Genomic DNA, 19,149 nt, shown 5'->3' on the forward strand with positions numbered 1-19,149 from the left:
ATGAGACAAAGACTAACAATGGGAGTCATTTGCCAGGATGCCATGAAGAGCTGGGAGGAGTCTCACAGGTATTGGGTAACAGGCTCCTTTCCTATTAGTCTCATGATAGTACCCTTTATTACACTGATTACTGTAATAATTTTGTCTCATTTTGATGATACAAATATTTGTCATCTGTCTCTTCTACTCTGTAAGACCATGTTAAGACAATGTTTATCATGTTCACTGGCCCCAGGTCCTTTTATATTATTTTAAACATGAAAATCTGAAAAAAAATAAAAATAAATTAAAAAATAAAAATGAAAATCTGATTATATCGCTTTCATCCTTAAAATGCTTCACTGATTCCTTCTTTTTCTGTTTTTTTTCTTTTTTTTTTGCAATACGCAAGCCTCTCACTGTTGTGGCCTCTCCCATTGCGGAGCACAGGCTCCAGACCTGCAGGCTCAGCGGCCATGGCTCATGGGCCCAGCCGCTCCGCGGCATGTGGGATCCTCCCAGACCAGGGCACGAACCCGCGTCCCCTGCATTGGCAGGCGGACTCTCAACCACTGCGCCACCAGGGAAGCCCCTGGTTTTTTTTTATACAGCAGGTTCTTATTAGGTATCCATTTTATACATAGTAGTGTATACATGTCAATCCCAATCGCCCAGTTCATCACACCACCACACCCCCCGCCACTTTCCCCCCTTGGTGTCCATACATTTGTTCTCTACATCTGTGTCTCAATTTCTGCTCTGCAAACCAGTTCATCTGTACCATTTTTCTAGGTTCCACATATATGCGTTAATATACAATATTTGTTTTTCTCTTCCTGACTTACTTCACTCTGTGTGACAGTCTCTAGATGCATCCACGTCTCAACAAGTGACTCAATTTCATTCCTTTTTATGGCTGAGTAATATTCCATTTTATATATGTACCACATCTTCTTTATCCATTCATCTGTCGATGGGCATTTAGGTTGCTTCCATGACCTGGCTATTGTAAATAGTGCTGCAGTGAACATTGGGGTGCATGTGCCTTTTTGAATTACGGTTTTCTCTGGGTATATGCACAGTAGTGGGATTGCTGGATCATATGGTAATTCTATTTTTAGTTTTTTAAGGAACCTCCATAATGTTCTCCATAGTGGCCATATCAATTTACATTCCCACCAAGAGTGCAAGAGGGTTCCCTTTCCTCCACACCCTCCCCAGCATTTGTTGTTTGTAGATTTTCTGATGATGCCCTATCTAACTGGTGTGAGGTGTTACCTCATTGTAGTTTTGATTTGCATTTCGCTAATAACTAGTAATGCTGAGCAGCTTTTCATGTGCTTCTTGGCCATCTGTATGTCTTCTTTGAGAAATGTATATTTAGGTCTTCTGCCCATTTTTGGATTGGGTTGTTGTTTTTTTAATATTGAGCTGCATGAGCTGTTTATATATTTTGGAGATTAATCCTTTGTCCATCGATTCATTTGCAAATATTTTCTCCCATTCTGAGGGTTGTCTTTTCATCTTGTTTGTAGTTTACTTTGCTGTGCAAAAGCTTTGAAGTTTCATTAGGTCCCATTTGTTTATTTTTGATTTTATTTCCATTACTCTAGGAGGTGGATCAAAAAAGGTCTTGCTGTGATTTATGTCAAAGAGTGTTCTTCCTATGTTTTCCTCTAAGAGTTTTATAGTGTCCAGTCTTACATTTAGGCCTCGAATCCATTTTGAGTTTATTTTTGTGTATGGTGTTAGGGAGTGTTCTAATTTCATTCTTTTACATGTAGCTGTCCAGTTTTCGCAGCACCACTTATTGAAGAGACAGTCTTTTCTCCATTGTATATCCTTGGCTCCTTTGTCATAGATTAGTTGACCATAAGTGCGTGGGTTTATCTCTGGGCTTTCTATCCTGTTCCATTGATCTATATTTCTGTTTTTCTGCCAGTACCATATTTTCTTGATTACTGTAGCTTTGTAGTATAGTCTGAAGTCAGGGAGTCTGATTCCTCCAGCTCCGTTTTTTTCCCTCAAGACTGCTTTGGCTATTCGGGGTCTTTCGTGTCTCCATATAAATTTCAAGATTTTTTGTTCTAGTTCTGTGAAAAATGCCATTGGTTATTTGATAGGGATTGCATTGAATCTGCAGATTGCTTTGGGTAGTACAGTCATTTTCACAATATTGATTCTTCCAATCCAAGAACATGGTATATCTCTCCATCTGTTTGTATCATCTTTAATTTCTTTCATCAGTGTCTTATAGTTTTCTGCATACACATCTTTTGTCTCCCTAGGTAGGTTTCTTCCTAGGTATTTTATTCTTTTTGTTGCAATGGTGAATAGCAGTGCTTCCTTAATTTCTCTTTCAGATTTTTTTAACATTAGTGTATAGGAAAGGAAGAGATTCCTGTGCATTAATTTTGTATCCTACAATTTTACCAAATTCATTGATCAGCTCTAGTAGTTTTCTGGTGGCATCTCTAGGATTCTATTTGTATAGTATCATGTCATCTGTTTTACTTCTTCTTTTCCAATTTGTAATTCTTTTATTTCTTTTTCTTCTCTGATTGCCATGGTTAGGACTTCCAAAACTATGTTGAATAAGAGTGTGAGATTGGACATCCTTGTCTTGTTCCTGATCTTAGAGGAAATGCTTTCAGTTTTTCAGCATTGAGAATGATGTTTGCTGTGGGTTTGTTGTATATGGCCTTTATTATGTTGAGGTGGGTTCCCTCTATGCCCACTTTCTGGAGAGTTTTTATCATAAATGGGTGTTGAATTTTGTCAAAAGCTTTTTCTGCATCTATTGAGATGATCATATGGTATTTCTTCTTCCATTTGTTAATATGGTGTATCACAATGACTGATTTGTGTATATTGAAAAATTCTTGCATCCCTGAGAAAAATCCCGCTTGAACATGGTGTATGATTCTTTTAATGAGTTGTTGGATTCTGTTTGCTAGTATTTTGTTGAGGATTTTTGCATCTATATTCATGAGTAATATTGGTCTGTAATTTTTTTTGTACTATCTTTGTCTGGTTTTGGTATCAGGGTGATGGTGGCCTCATAGAATGAGTTTGGCAGTGTTCCTTCCTCTGCAATTTTTTGGAAGAGTTTGAGACGGATGTTAGCTCTTCTCTAAATGTTTGATAGAATTCACCTGTGAAGCCATTTGGTCCTGGACTTTTGTTTGTTGGAAGATTTTTCTTTTTTTCTTTTTCTTTTTTTTGCGGTATGCAGGCCTCTCACTGTTGTGGCCCTCCCGTTGCGGAGCGCAGGCTCAGGACAAGCAGGCTCAGCGGCCATGGCTCACAGGCCCAGCTGCTCCGTGGCATGTGGGATCTTCCCAGACTGGGGCACGAACCTGTGTCCCCTGCATCAGCAGGCGGACTCTCAACCACTGTGCCACCGGGGAAGCCCTGTTGGAAGATTTTTAATCACAGTTTCTATTTCATTACTTGTTATTGGTCTGTTCATATTTTCTATTTCTTCCTGGTTCAGTCTTGGAAGGTTATACCTTTCTAACAATTTGTCCATTTCTTCCAGGTTGTCCATTTTATTGCCATAGAGTTGCTTGTAGTAGTCTCTTAGGATGCTTTGTATTTCTGTGGTGTCTGTTGTAACCTCCTTTTTCATTTCTAATTTTATTGAGTCCTCGACCTCTTTTTCTTGATGAGTCTGGCTAATGGCTTGTCAATTTTGTTTATCTTCTCAAGAAGCAGCTTTTAGTTTTATTGATCTTTGCTATTGTTTTCTTTGTTTCTATTACATTTACTTCTGCTCTGATTTTTTTTTTTTTTTTTTTTGCCAGCCTCTCACTGTTGTGGCCTCTCCTGCTGTGGAGCACAGGCTCCAGACGCCCAGGCTCAGCGGCCATGGCACACAGGCCCAGCCAGTCCGCAGAATGTGGGATCTTCCCGGACCGGGTCACGAACCCATGTTCCCTGCATCGGCAGGCAGACTCTCAACCACTGCACCACCAGGGAAGCCCTGCTCTGATCTTTATGATTTCTCTGCTTCTGCTAACTTTGGGTTTTGTTTGTTCTTCTTTCTCTAGTTCCTTTAGGTATAAGGTTAGATTGTTTATTTGAGATGTTTCTTGAGGTAGGCTTGTATAGCTATAAACTTCCCTCTTAGAACTGCTTTTGCTGCATCCCATAGGTTTTGGATCGTCGTGTTTTCATTCTCATTTGTCTCTAGGTATTTTTTGATTTCCTCTTTGATTTCTTCAGTGATCTCTTGGTTGTTTAGTAACGTATCGTTTAGCCTCCATGTGTTTGTGTTTTTTACATTTTTTTCCCTGTAACTGATTTCTAATATGATAGCGTTGTGGTCAGAAAAGATGCTTGATATGATTTCAATTTTCTTAATTTGCTGAGGCTTGATTTGTGACCCAAGATGTGATCCGTCCTGGAGAATGTTCCGTGTGCACTTGAGAAGAAAGTGTAATCTGCTGTTTTTGGATGGAATGTCCTATAAATATCAATTAAATCTATCTGGTCTATTGTGTCATTTAAAGCTTATGTTTCCTTATTAATTTTCTGTTTGGATGATCTGTCCATTGGTGTAAGTGAGGTGTTAAAGTCCCCCACTATTATTGTGTTACTGTCGATTTCCTCTTTTATAGCTGTTAGCAGTTGCCTTATGTATTGAGGTGCTCCTATGTTGGGTGCATATACATTTATAATTGTTATATCTTCTTCTTGGATTGATCCCTTGATCATTATATAGCGTCCTTCCTTGTCTCCTGTAACATTCTTTATTTTAAAGTCTATTTTATCTGATATGAGTATTGCTACTCCAGCTTTCTTTTGATTTCCATTTGCATGGAATATCTTTTACCATCCCCTCACTTTCAGTCTGTATGTGCCCCTAGGTCTGAAGTGGGTATCTTGTAGACAGCATATATATGGGTCTTGTTTTTGTATCCATTCAGCAAGCCTGTATCTTTTGGTTGGAGCGTTTAATCCATTCACGTTTAAGGTAATTATCAATATGTATGTTCCTATTACCGTTTTCTTAATTGTTTTGGGTTTGTTTTTGTAGGTCCTTTTCTTCTCTTGGGTTTCCCACTTAGAGAAGTTCCTTTAGCATTTGTTGTAGAGCTGGTTTGGTGATGCTGAATCCTCTTAGCTTTTGCTTGTCTGTAAAGCTTTTGATTTCTCCATAGAATATGAATGAGATCCTTGCCAGGTAGAGTAATCTTGGTTGTAGGTTCTTCCCTTTCATCACTTTAAGTATATCATGCCACTCCATTCTGGCTTGTAGGGTTTCTGCTGAGAAATCACCTTAACCTTATGGGAGTTCCCTTGTATGTTACTTGTCGTTTTTCCCTTGCTGCTTTCAATAATTTTTCATTGTCTTTAATTTTTGCCAATTTGATTACTACGTGTCTCTGCGTGTTTCTCCTTGGGTTTATCCTGTATGGGACTCTCTGTGCTTCCTGGACTTGGGTGGCTATTTCCTTTCCCGTGTTAGGGAAGTTTTTGACTATAATCTCTTCAAATATTTTCTCGGGTCCCTTCTCTCTCTCTTCCCCTTCTGGGACCCCTATAATGCAAATGTTGTTGTGTTTAATGTTGTCCCAGAAGTCTCTTAGGCTGTCTTCATTTCTTTTCATTCTTTCTTCTTTCTTCTGTTGCGCAGCAGTGAATTCCACCATTCTTCCAGGTCACTTATCCGTTCTTCTGCCTCAGTTATTCTGCTATTGATTCCTTCTAGTGTAGTTTTCATTTCAGTTATTGTATTGTTTATCTGTGTTTGTTTGTACTTTAATTCTTCTAGGTCTTTGTTAAACATTTCTCGTGCCTTCTTGATCTTTGCCTCCATTCTTTTTCTGAGGTCCTGGATCATCTTCACTATTATTATTCTGAATTCTTTTTCTGGAAGGTTGCCTAACTCCACTTCATTTAGTTGCTTTTCTGGGGTGTTATCTTGTTTCTTTATCTGGTACATAGCCCTCTGCCTTTTCATCTTTTCTTTCTGTGAATGTGGTTTTTGTTCCACAGGCTGCAGGACTGTAGTTCTTCTTGCTTCTCGCTTCATTGATTCCTTACTGCACTTATATTCAAGACAGAATTCCATACGTTGGCCCACTGACTACACTATGTGTCCTCTATTTACCTCTTCAACCTCATCTTAGTGTCTCTTCCTCCAAATCTTTCAGTTTATATATGTGCCACGTCCCATATTCTTTCCTGCTCATCACTTGAGCACTTGCTGTTCTTCTCCTAGAATGTTCTTCCCTTTCTCTGGTTAACCACTATTTATCCTTTGGATCTCAACTAAAATGTCACTCCTCAGTGGGGCCTGCCTTGTTACCAGTCTCTCATGATACCCTCTAATTGCCGTATAGTACTTACCACACAGTAACTATGCAACTCTTAGATAATAACTATGCAATTATATAGGTAATTATTGTTTAGTGGCTATCTTTTGAACACTAAACTATAAACTCCATGGGAGCAGAAACCTCATCTATTTTTTATAATTTTATTTTTTAAAGTTTTATTGGGGTATAATTCCCTTATCATGAAATTCTTCCACTGAAGTATACAACTTATTTTATTTATTTTTTTTGCGGTACGCGAGCCTCTCACTGCTGTGGCCTCTCCCGTCGCGGAGCACAGGCTCCGGACGCACACGCCCAGCGACCACGGCTCACGGGCCCAGCCGCTGCACAGCATGTGGGATCCTCTTGGACCGGGGCACGAACCCGTGTCCCCTGCATTGGCAGGCGGACTCCCAACCACTACACCACCGGGGAAGCCCCTATACAACTTATTTAATAAACTTATAATTGTGTGATCCTCACCGCAGTCCAGTTTTAGAAAACTTCCATCATCGCAAAAAGGTTTCCTTGTATTCATTTGCAATTCACCACTACCACTCCCACCCCCAGCCCTTGGCAACCACGAAGCTTCTTTCTCTTTCTAAAAACATCTTTTCTGGACATTTCCGATAAATGGATCATATAATATATGGTCTTTTGTGCCTGGATTCTTCTACTTTGCATAATGTTTTGAGGTTCACCCATGTTGTAGCATGTATCAGGAGTCTGTTCCTTTTAATTGTTGAGTAGTATTCCATTGTATGGCTGTATGGCTATACTAAATGCTGTTTATCCATTGGTGAACAGTTGGATTGTTTCCAGTTTGGTGCTGTATTAAATAATGCCACCATGAATATTCACATGTGTTTAAGTAGAGTTACGTTTTCATTTTTCTTGTGTGGGTACATGCTGCCAGGAGTAGAACTGGTAGTGGAGTTACATGTCACGTGGATGTGTTAACATTTTAAGAAATCACCAAACTGTTTCCCAAAGTGGCTGTACCATTTTACAATAATGTATGGAGAATGCCGGTATCTCTATACCCTTGCCATTGATTATAGCATTCTAGTGGGTATGCAGGTGGTATCTCATTGTTTCATTTGCATTTCCCCGATGATTACGTTGAGCACTTTTTCATGTGCTTATTAGCCATTCATCTTCTTTTGTGAAATGCCTATTCAATTCTTTTGCCCAGTTTTTAATTCAGTTGTTTGTCTTAGTATTGAATTGTAAACGTTCTTTATATATTCTGGATACAAGTGCTTTACCTGATATATCATTTGCAAATATTTTCTCCCAGTCTGTCGTTATCTTTTCATACTTTTTAAATATATATATATATTTATTTATTTATTTTTGGCTGCATTGGGTCTTCGTTGCCGCGTGTGGGTTTTCTTTAGTTGTGGCGAGCGGGGTGCTACTCTTCACTGCGGTGCACATGCTTCTCATTGCAGTGGCTTCTGTTGTTGCAGAGCACGGGCTCTAGGCATGTGGGCTTCACATGGGCTCAGTATTTGTGGCTCACGGGCTATAGCGTGCAGGTTCAGTAGTTGTGGTGCACGGGGTTAGTTGCTCCATGGCATGTGGGATCTTCCTGGACCAGGGATAGAACCCGTGTCCCCTGCATTGTCAGGTGGATTCTTAACCACTGTGCCACTAGGGAAGTCCCCTTTTCATACTCTTAATGATGGCTTTTAAAGAAGAAAAGCTTTGAATTTTAATGTAGTCCCATTTATCAATATTTTCCTTTATAGATCATACTTTTGATGTCATATTTAAGAGCTTTGTCCAACTCAAGGTAATGAAGATTTTTTATATTTTCTTCTAGATGTTTTTAGCTCTTACGTTTAGGTTGATGATCCATGTTGAGTTAAATTTTGTGTGTGGTGTGATCCAAGGGTCTAAGTTGTTTTGTTTGTTTTTGCATGCGGATATCCAGTTGTCTCTGCACCATTCGTTGAAGAGCCCACCCTCTCTCCATCAAATTTTCTACATACTTTTGTCGAACATCAATTGTACATAAATGTAAGAATCTAATTCTAGATTCTCATTTCTGCTTCATTGATCTTTATGTCTACCCTTATGTCAGGACCATACTGCCTTAATTATTGTGGTTTCATAATAGGTTTTGAAATCAGGTTAGTGGAGGTCCTCCAACTTTGTTCTTTGTTTTCAGAATTGTTTTAGCTCTTCTAGGTCCTTTGCAATTCCATATAAATTTTAGAATCAGCTTGTCAATTTCTACATAAAAGCATTCATAGACTTTTATAGGGATTGTATTAAATTTATCAATTTGGAGAGAACTGCCATCTTGACAATATTGACTCTTCCAGGAACAAGTGATGTCTATTTATTTAGATATTCTTGAATTTCTCTCAGCAACATTTTGTGCTTTTCAGTGCACAAGAATTTCACTTCTTTTGTTAAATTTATTATTAAATATCTTATTTTTGATGCTACTGTGAATAAAACTGTTTCCTTAACTTCATTTTTGGATTGTTTGTTTCTGTTTTTGCTGACCATTTATTATCTGTCTCTGACCACTTATTATTTGGAAGTTGGAGGACTTCCACTAACCTGATTTCAAAATCTATTATGAAACCACAATAATTAAGACTGTATGGTACTGACATAAGGATAGACAATAAAGATCAACGAAGCAGAACTGAGAATCTAGAATTAGATTCTTACATTTATGGCCAACTGATTTTCGACAATAGGGCTGGATGAATTAATGAGAAACTAAAAAGGGTTTTCATGTTTCTTACATAGATAAACTTTCAATGTACTTTTAAAAGCTTTTTCATGGCATAATTTATATACTGCATTGTATATTTATTTTTATAGACTTTTAAAATAGAGTCTTCTTGAAAAGAGCAGAGACATCTTATTCATCTTTGTATTTCTGGCACACAGTAGTTAACTCAATAAATTTGTTGAATGAATGGAATATAGCAAAGCTTTGAATCAGCCATCCCTATTAAAAGGGAAGGGAAGAGCACTAGCTTTTTCAAGGATTAGGAATATGTTTTAGAATATCTTTGTAACTTGCTTTAGTGACTCCTCATCATATAGGGTTTTGCATATAGTTCCTGACTGACTGCTAAGCAAGAGGGAGCTCATATCATCAACTCTGAGAACTTTCTCTCAAGAACTTCACATTCTCATAGCAAGAGATCTGCAAGGTAGTAGGTAATAAATCATTTATCTTTATCCTACAACTGCTGCTTCTCAAATGTCTAACTGTATCTAGAGGATTAATTAATGGGTAAAATCAATCTAAAGTAACAGTTTAGAGATATAACCCTATGAGTAAGAAGTGCTTCCAAAAATATCTTCTACTTAAGATAAATAAGCTTTTAACTCTATTTTAGTTAAAAGCTAAGGAGGAAAAGTCTAATTCACTAGTAGGACTAAATCTAAAGATCTACCACATTAAAAAGACATCTCATGTTTAAGACGTGCTCCAAAATAATATGGAAGCAGGAAAAGTAGGAGCAGGGGTTATAGATGAAATAATACTGAACTAAACCAACTATACTTCAATTAGAGAAAAAAAAGACTGACCAAAATTGTTGAAGCTGGGTGATGGGTTCATTAGGAGTTTATTATACCATGCTATCTACTTTTGTGTAAATATTCCACAATGAACAGTTCCAACGAAAAAAATATCTTAATGGGATGGATACGACAGAAACTTCTGTCACAGAAATAAAGTATGTAGTAGGCAAATCCTTTTTGTGTACAGATATCTTTAAAACAGTTTTTGTTCAAAAATCTGAACTTTTAAATCTCCAAGACAATTTTCAATTTTCTTTGAATAAATCTTCAGCAGAAAATACTGAGGAACAGGTCTAAATTACTTAGAGGAAAAAAAAAAACCAAAAAAAATTCAAAATTGCCCAATGCTTAGACTTTTCTTTATAATGAAAATCACCAAAACTCCTTTCTGCTCTAAAAATATTACTGAAAATAAACTAAAAACCTCAGTGCTGCTCCTTATTATACCCACTTATAAAAGGTTTATAACTTTCATAACAGGTTGGAAACAAAAAGAGGGCCTGAGAACTATTAATTTCATAAAACCATGAGTTTGTTAGACAAACAGTAAACTGTTAGAGAAAATGGCAAATCAGTCATAATTTCCAAAGAAGATTCTTTTTCAAGTGTAACAAATTTGACTGATGCATTTAGGGATAACTAAAAGGAATTACAACACAGAAGAAGAAAAACCCAAGAGAAAAGAAAGAAAAAAAAGTAAACTCTTCTCAAAATATTCCCTAGAGGTCACAATTTAGTTCTGAGAAAAATGTTTTCTACTCTTGGCTTCAAGTTAAGTAACTACAATTTGACAATATGACAGAATATACTGGAGAAAAACCCTGTTATCTTCCTTCCCAGCTTCATCTCCAAAATAAAAGAGAAAGCAAACAAGTAGATGCAACTAATTACTCATCTGTAACTCACCTGCAGGAAACATGAATCGCATTTCTCTTTCTGCTGCAGCAAAATCATTACTTCCATGAAGTGCATTCCTTAGCTCATCTGTGCCATAAATTGCCCTTAGACTAAAAGCAAGTTAGAGATGATGACCATCCAATCTGACATGCTTTCTTTACTTTTTACATATGCATTCTATTTAGGAATTTTACAGAAGCATCGCCACTTCTCACATATGGAGGTCTTAATCTATTTTGAATTTAAGCATAAATCTATCTACATGAGGGTCAAGTATATTTAAATCTGTGGGAGGGATACACTGGAAAAATAAGAGTTACCTGGGTGAAAAAGAGGTGTTGTTTTGTGACAACTGAAAAAGCAATGCATTTTCAAAGTGCAAGAACTCAATGCCCTCTGGTTTCCAGACATTAATGATAATGCTGAAAATCTGAGTTTCTGGTCCTGCGTTACCAATATTCTATAAAATACCATACCAATTTTCCCAAGAAAAATCCTACACCAGTGGCAGTTTAATTCAAGGATGAGAGAAAAATAAGGCTAGTCGACCATAAATCAAAATTCTCTGAGACCTTTTGTGGTATTTGATATTAAAATACAGATTTAAGTAGTTAAAACACAAAATGGACCTCCCCCACCCAGCCCTCCACCACCACCAAAAAAAATCAGGTTATTTAGGAAAACTTTCAAATTAAAGGAAATTCCTATTACAATGAAATCAGATTTTTTTTTTCATTTTCATAGTTGGATTCCATTTCTCCCCCAGGAAAGTTACCTGTCTGGGTGTGTCTCCTTAGCTACTAAGCTATTACTTGGTCCCAAGAGTTCTTTCCAGTAAGAGATGGCTTTAAATCTAGCTAATATCATGGCAACAAGTGGTCCAGAACTCATGTAAGCTGTTAAATTGGGGAAAAACATTTTCCCATACTGTTCCACATAAAAGTTACTACAGTGCTCAGGGCTGAGACGCAGTTTTCTTCTCTAAAAGAGAAACAAAATCAACAAAAGCATTATTGACAGTTCAATAATACCTCATTCAGTCATTAATAACTTGAAATTAGTACCAATCTGACCACAAATTTGAGATTTATTTTTGTATTATGAACGAAGGGCAAGATAAGAAAGTTAAATGTAGGCTGTAAATAAGAATTATTTAACCTACTTAAGAAAAACTATTCCTGTTGGGCAGCCTCTTTCAACATATGGTATGTTAATGACAAATTCATCATATCTCCTTCTTAAAGTAAAAACACGCCAATCATCAATATTCTGTTAATACATACTTTGTATAAAGCAACAAAATTGAGGGGCTTCCCTGGTGGCGCAGTGGTTGAAAGTCCGCCTGCAGGGGACACGGGTTCGTGCCCCAGTCCGGGAAGAGCCCACATGCCGCGGAGTGGCTGGGCTCATGAGCCATGGCTGCTGAGCCTGCGCGTCCGGAGCCTGTGCTCCGCAACAGGAGAGGCCACAACAGTGAGAGACCCGCGTACCGCAAAAAAAAAAAAAAAAAAGTAACAAAATTGGACTTTAGAATATTCCAAATTCATCTTTCCCTATCTATTTGTGATATTTTCCTATTCATTGTGAAATTTTCCTACATATTTTCCTACATATTTAGAAATAGTATGCAGTATAATGATGCAGTAAACAAGTTTTTCACTTGAACATGAAAGTTGTATATTCTTTATTCTGGTCTGCCATAAATATGTTGATTCACTATGATCTTAAGAATGATCAGTTAGCATTAAGTTTGTTAATTTGAAAGAATATGAAATGTTTGGGACAAATAAATGTTAATTTTGTTCACAAATGAGAAACTATATGAATTAATTATTAAATTTTAAAAACCACAGAAGCTGAGTCAGTCATTCTTCCAATTAGAAAGCATCACATTTTCCCTAAGAGCAACTATTTGAGTATATCTCATTTATTTATTTATTTTTGGCTGCGTTTGGTCTTCGTTGCTGCACACGGGCTTTTCTCTAGTTGTGGCAAGAGGGGGTTACTCTTTGTCGCCACGCACGGGCTTCTCATTGCAGTGGCTTCTCTTGTTGAGAAGCACAGGCTCTAGGCACATGGGCTTCAGGAGTTGTGGCAGGTGGGCTCAGTAGTTGTGGCTCGCGGGCTCTAGAGTGCAGGCTCAGTAGTTGTGGTGCACGGGCTTAGTTGCTCCGTGGCATGTGGGATCTTCCCAGACCAGGGCTCGAACCCATGTCCCCTGCATCGGCAGGCGGGTTCTTAACCACTGCGCCACCAGGGAGGTCCCTTGAGTACATTTTTTAAAAAATAACTCCATTACTACTGTTTATCAAATTCACTAAAGGTGGATCAGGAGGGAAAGGGCTCAAAATAGAATACAGGGATTCAAAGTAGACATCAAGGAAAACTTGCTGGAGTAAGGATGATGAGACATGGAGATAAATTACTAGGGGAAGGCTAAAAATCTCCAAGATTAAGGCAGATATCTATCTTTCTAAAATGGGTTAGAGGGCTTCCCTGGTGGCGCAGTGGTTAAGAATCTGCCTGCCGATGCAGGAGACATGGGTTCGAGCCCTGGTCTGGGAAGATCCCACATGCCACAGAGCAACGAAGCCCGTGCGCCACAACTACTGAGCCTGCGCTCTAGAGCCCGTGAGCCACAACTACTGAGACTGTGTGCCACAACTACTGAAGCCCACATGCCTAGAGCCCATGCTCTGCACCGAGAAGCCACTGCAATGAGAAGCCCGTGTACTGCAACAAAGAGTAGCCCCCGCTCGCCGCGACTAAAGAATAGCCCAAGCGCAGCAATGAAGGCCCAATGCAGCCAAAAATAAATAAATAAATAAATTTAACTAACTAAATAAAATAAAATGGGTTAGATTTTCCTGAGAGTACAGTGTGAATTTTACCAAGTGACCTACCTCTTAAAGTTCCTTCCAAAACTATCATGTGTCTTCAAGTTTCAGAAACTTGATAAAATTGCTTGGTTTGTAGAGAGGGATCTAAACTGCCCAGAGCAAGAATCTTGTAGAGATGCTTACTAGGTAAGTCAGCAATGCTATGAACAGGCTCTACTGGACAAACATAACATTCTCACTAGTCAAGGATCAGTTACAGTACTGTAAAAAAAAAAAAAAAAAAGGTGCTGACATCTATTCTCATATTAAAATTCATACAGTCAAGAAATAGAAGAAATTTGAGAAGTTATAACAGTGCCTGATTTAGTATAATCCTTGATTCTATTATTTAAAATTAAGATATGCCAGTATTTGTGATTCTTATGCATATTGATTTGAGTGTTTTTTTTCCTGCACTGTAAGCCCTTATCTGCCATTATACCCCTTAACAAGCAAGGAAAGCTATATTCTGCAGGTATGCTAGCTAATGCAGCGTAATTTTAAAAATTAAGGGCTCATCTTAAACTAAAGTTGATACTGAATCAGTGATTCCATCAGTTGCTTTAAAATTAGATAAACTTTTTTGAAATTTAGATTAATATTTTCACAAAGAGGGAATTCCCTGGCAGTCCAGTGGTTAGGAGTCTGTGCTTTCACTGCCAAGGGCATGGGTTCAATCCCTGGTAGGGGAACTAAGATCCCGCAGCTGCGGCCAAAAAATGAATAGAAATCAACAACAAATATTTTCACAAAGAGGAGTTATTAGTTTGTAACACAGGAAAGGCTGCCACCTACTGAAAGAATACATCATATTTTAGGAGTTTTTTCCTAGATGGAACAAGAAAGCCTCAAGTTCAAGGAACTCCCACCTATAATAGAGCCTACTTTTAAAGCATACAGTACAAAGGACAAATGATTCCACTGACATGAGACACCTGGAATAGCAAAGTCATAGAGACAGAAAGTAGAATAGTAGTTACCAGGGGTAAGGAGAGGGCTGAACAGGTAGTTAGTGTTTAATGGGTACAGAGTTTCAGTTTGAGATGACGAAAAAGTTCTAGAGATGGATAGTGGTGATGGCTGCACAACAGTGTGAAGGTACTTAATTCCCCTGAAATGTACGCTTAAACATGGTTAAAAAGGTAAATTTTATGTTGTGTATATTTTATCACAATTAAAACAAAAAAGAAGCATACAATATACCAAGGCGTTCTTTGGTTTGAAACTTCTTGCTGACTAGGGAAAGTGTTAAATATTAGCATTTACACTAAGTTTTTTTTTCTAACACTGTTGTAATTTATAGTTATCATTAACTCCTTAATTATTAAGTTTTTCACTAATTCTTTTCAAAATATGGATTTAAAAGACAAATTGGAAACTTTATATTATTTGTATACTTTGTTTCTTTCTCAAATTAATGAGTAATATACTTACAGGGCTAAAAAATTCAAAGCAATATAAAAAGGTTTATATGAAAAATCTCATTCCCATCCCTGTCCTAACCCAGCCTGTTCTTCCTCGCCCTCAATATGCAACCATTTTTTAATGGTTATTTATCTCCTAGTTTCATTTTGCAAATACCGGCAAACATGTATATTACTTTTTCTCTTTCTATCATAGAAAGTAGCTACACATTGTTCTGCATCTTGCTTTTTTCCATAAAAGGACACAGAGGGGTTTATAATTAGTTGCATAGTATTCAATTTGGTGGCTCGCCAGGGTCAATTTAACCAATCTTCTAATGCTGGGTTGTTTTCAATCTTTTGCCTGTAAATAAATAATGCTGCAAAAAATAACCTAGATATAGGTCACTTCATATTAATACATGGGTTATAGGAGAGATTCCCAGAAGAGTACTGCTGGGTTTAAGGGTATATGCATCTGTAATACTGATAGATAACTGCCAGATCCCCTTCCATAGGGGTTATGTCATTTACTTTTATATTCTTGCCAGATGGTATCTCAGTGTCATTTTAATCTGCTTTATTTCTGCTTAGAGATTGAGCATCTTTTCCTATGTTTCAAAAGCATTTGTTTTTCTTTTTCTGTGACCATCCACATGTACTGCCCATTTTCAACTGAATTTTTATCCTGTTCTAGCAGCTTTTTATATACTAGGGAGATTAGCCTTTGTGATATGAATTACAAATCTTCTTCCCAAGTCTTGTCATTTGTGTTTTGACTTTGCTTATTATGTTTATTTGGCCATGTGCAAGTTTTTTATATTTATACTTTTTTTTTTTTTTGCGGTACGCGGGCCTCTCACTGTTGTGGCCTCTCCCGTTGCGGAGCACAGGTTCCGGACGCACAGGCTCAGCGGCCATGGCTCACGGACCCAGCCGCTCCACGGCATGTGGGATCTCCCCGGACCGGGGCACGAACCCATGTCCCCTGCATCAGCAGGCGGACTCTCAACCACTGCGCCACCAGGGAAGCCCCTATATTTATACTTTTATCAATCTTTTCCTTTACGGTACCTAGACTTTATTTTTTTTTAAGTAAATTTATTTATTTATTTATGTCTGTGTTGGGTCTTCATTGCTGCACATGGGCTTTCTCTAGCTGCGGCGAGTGGGGGCTATGCTTCTTTGCAGTGCATGGGCTTCTCACTGCGGTGGCTTCTCTTGTTGCGGAGCACAGGCTCTAGGCACACGGACTTCAGTAGTTGTGGCTCGTGGGCTCAGTAGTTGGGGCTCGCGGGCTCTAGAGTGCAGGCTCAGTAGTTGTGTCGCATGGGTTTAGTGGCTCCGCAGCACGTGGGATCTTCCCGGACCAGGGCTCAAACCCATGTCCCCTGCATTGGCAGGTGGATTCTTAACCACTGAGCCACCAGGGAAGCCCGAGTTTTCTCCTTTTTCTATTTTCTAAAAGATTCAATAGGCAATATGACACTGTATATTTATTAGAGAATAAAAAACTGAAATTTCAAATAAGGATGGTAGAGAAAAAAGGAAGATTAAAAATATTCCATTTTAAAGACGCAGACATAGAGAATGGACTTGAGGACATGGGGAGGGGAAAGGGTAAGTTGGGTCGAAGTGAGAGAGTGGCATGGACATATATACACTACCAAATGTAAAACAGATAGCTAGTGGGAAGCAGCTGCATAGCACAGGGAGATCAGCTCAGTGCTCTGTGACCTAGAGGGGTGGGATAGGGAGGATGGGAGAAAGATGCAAGAGGGAGGAGATATGGGGATATATGTATATGTATAGCTGATTCACTTTGTTATAAAGCAGACACTAACACACCATTGTAAAGCAATTATACTCCAATAAAGATGTTTAAAAAAAATTCCATTCTATTTAAGTTTTTTTAAATTTGATAATGTTTAACAACACTCTATATTCATTTTCAAAACTATCAACTGCAGAACAAGTATAAGGCTTAAAACATTAAAAGTTTGTAAATAACTGGAAAAAAAAAAACCAACCAAAAAAACATCCAACAGGGGCTTCCCTGGTGGCGCAGTGTTTGAGAGTCCGCCTGCCGATGCAGGGGACCCGGGTTCGTGCCCCAGTCTGGGAAGATCCCACATGCCACGGATCGGCTGGGCCCGTGAGCCACGGCCGCTGAGCCTGCGCGTAAAAACACCGAACAGTCAAGAGAAGACCAAGTAAATAGACTGTGGCTCATCTGTACAGAAGAGTATTACACAGAAGTTAGGAAGAATGAGACAGATTCACATGTAATGATCTGGAATGCTATCTGAGGGACTCTGTAAAGGGGGTCAAGGGAAGGGGACTGTCCTACTTTATGGGGGAAAAATGTTTGTAAATGCATAAAAAAAATCCTGGAAGAACAGGAAAGTGTTAAGTGGTTGCCTCTCTCTGGAGTTTAGGACTTGAGCTGGGAGAGGAGAGATGGAAGAAAAAGAAATTTTACTTCTCATTTTATATCCTTTTGAAATGTGAAAAAACTTTTGTAATATTATCACATATAGCTTTTATACTTATAAGAATAAACCTAAATTTCATGCTAAATACTAAGGATCTAAATGGGCTGACACATTTACATAAACATTTTTAAAAGGTAAAATCAAAGGTAATCTTGGACTTCCCTGGTGGCGCAGTGGTTAAGAATCCGCCTGCCAAGGCAGGGGTCACAGGTTCGAGCCCTGGTCGGGGAAGATCCCACATGCCGCGGAGCAACTAGGCCCGTGCGCCACAACTACTGAGCCTGTGCTCTAGAGCCCACAAGCCACAACTACTGAAGCCTGCGTGCCCAGAGCCTGTGCTCCGCAACAAGAGGAGCCACCGCAATGAGAAGCCCACGCACTGCGACAAAGAGTAGCCCCTGCTCACTGCAACTAGAGAAAGCCCGTGTGCAGCAACAAAGACCCAATGCAGCCCAAAATAAAAATAAATAATAATAAATTAATTTTAAAAAATAAGGTAATCTAAAATAACAGTTTAGGGATATAACCCTATGCCTAAGAAGAGTTTCCAAATATATCTTCTACTTAAGTGAATTTTAAATTCTATTTTAGTTAAAAGCTAAGGAGGAAAAGCCTAATTCACTAGAGAGAAAAAAAACATGATGATCCTGCCCAGAAGTTACCTGAACAATGGTGAATCCAGATCTGAGAATAATATCTTGTATCTCCTCCTCTTTGTCAACAATATCTGGTTTGATAATGGCCAGAGTCTTTTCTACATAGATCTGAGGTGGGGACATTGATAGCTCCATTCTGGCTTTTCAGTGTACAATTTAAGAGATTCTTGACTGGTATCAACTGTAATGACAGGCACCCCCCACCAACCCAAATTTAATGTAATTGTGACTAAAGAGCATTATCAGGTGCTTAATTTTATTAATTTATAAAGCTGGAAACTGTCATACCTTTTTCAACAAGAAGCGTCTCAATAATACGATTTCTACTCTGCTTCTAAGTCCTGCGGTGGGTTTTCCTAAGCACTTTCATGGAGGTGGAGAGACCAAGGAGCAAGGCGAAAGCCTAGACCCTTGGGACCCAGGAGGAGACTAGGTCTGCAACCCTCCGCGCCGCTCACCGGCCCGCACCACCCCGCCCCCCCCCCTCCGCCCCCCGGGGAAGCTTAGCGTCAGGCCCGGTTGGAAAGGAGAATCCCTGACCCTCTGTGGGCTGCACCCCCAGATTCCTTCCGAATCCGACCCTCAACTGGGCACTCACCTCAGCCCGGGCTCCTGGAGAGTCACCACATGTTGTTGCTAGGAGACCGGAAACCCAGCTTAGAGACGGTGGCTGCAGAGGCCCAATTCCAGCAGAGCGCTTGGCAGCCCTTGGCTAGCTCAAGAAAGGGAACCAGCCACAGGCATTTTTATTCCCCTTGCACATCTTAAAAGCAATAGACGTTTTCTAACATTTTCCTCATAATTTATCTTACTTCATCCTCCTAGCCATTCGAAGGACACTTCAATTATCTCCACTTTATAAATGATGAGACAAATCATACACATTTTCCCTCATCCTACCCCAGCCCCTCCCAGACAGTGTATGTAAGAAAACCCACGTTAAATACCTTCCT

The 19,149-nt window shown here is 38.9% G+C and overlaps 1 protein-coding gene across 2 annotated transcripts in view; it reads right to left on the reverse strand.

Annotated features, from left to right (window-relative positions):
• Positions 1 to 19,109, reverse strand: part of NME5 (NME/NM23 family member 5) — a 36,396-nt gene extending 17,287 nt beyond the window's left edge. The window contains exons 1-5 of one of the 2 annotated variants that reach the window (XM_067731861.1): positions 18,795 to 19,109; positions 18,485 to 18,606; positions 18,203 to 18,377; positions 11,539 to 11,744; positions 10,773 to 10,873 (exon numbers count right to left, since the gene is read on the reverse strand). In XM_067731861.1, coding sequence (XP_067587962.1) covers positions 10,773 to 10,873; positions 11,539 to 11,744; positions 18,203 to 18,331 — 436 coding nt within the window. In that variant the 5' untranslated portion in view covers positions 18,332 to 18,377; positions 18,485 to 18,606; positions 18,795 to 19,109. The remainder of the gene's footprint in view (positions 1 to 10,772; positions 10,874 to 11,538; positions 11,745 to 18,202; positions 18,378 to 18,484; positions 18,607 to 18,794) is intronic. The other variant, XM_067731862.1, reaches the window with a different exon arrangement.
• Between the last annotated feature and the right edge of the window lie 40 nt (positions 19,110 to 19,149).

Source organism: Pseudorca crassidens, chromosome 3 (assembly GCF_039906515.1).
Source record: "Pseudorca crassidens isolate mPseCra1 chromosome 3, mPseCra1.hap1, whole genome shotgun sequence".
NCBI lineage: Eukaryota > Metazoa > Chordata > Mammalia > Artiodactyla > Delphinidae > Pseudorca > Pseudorca crassidens.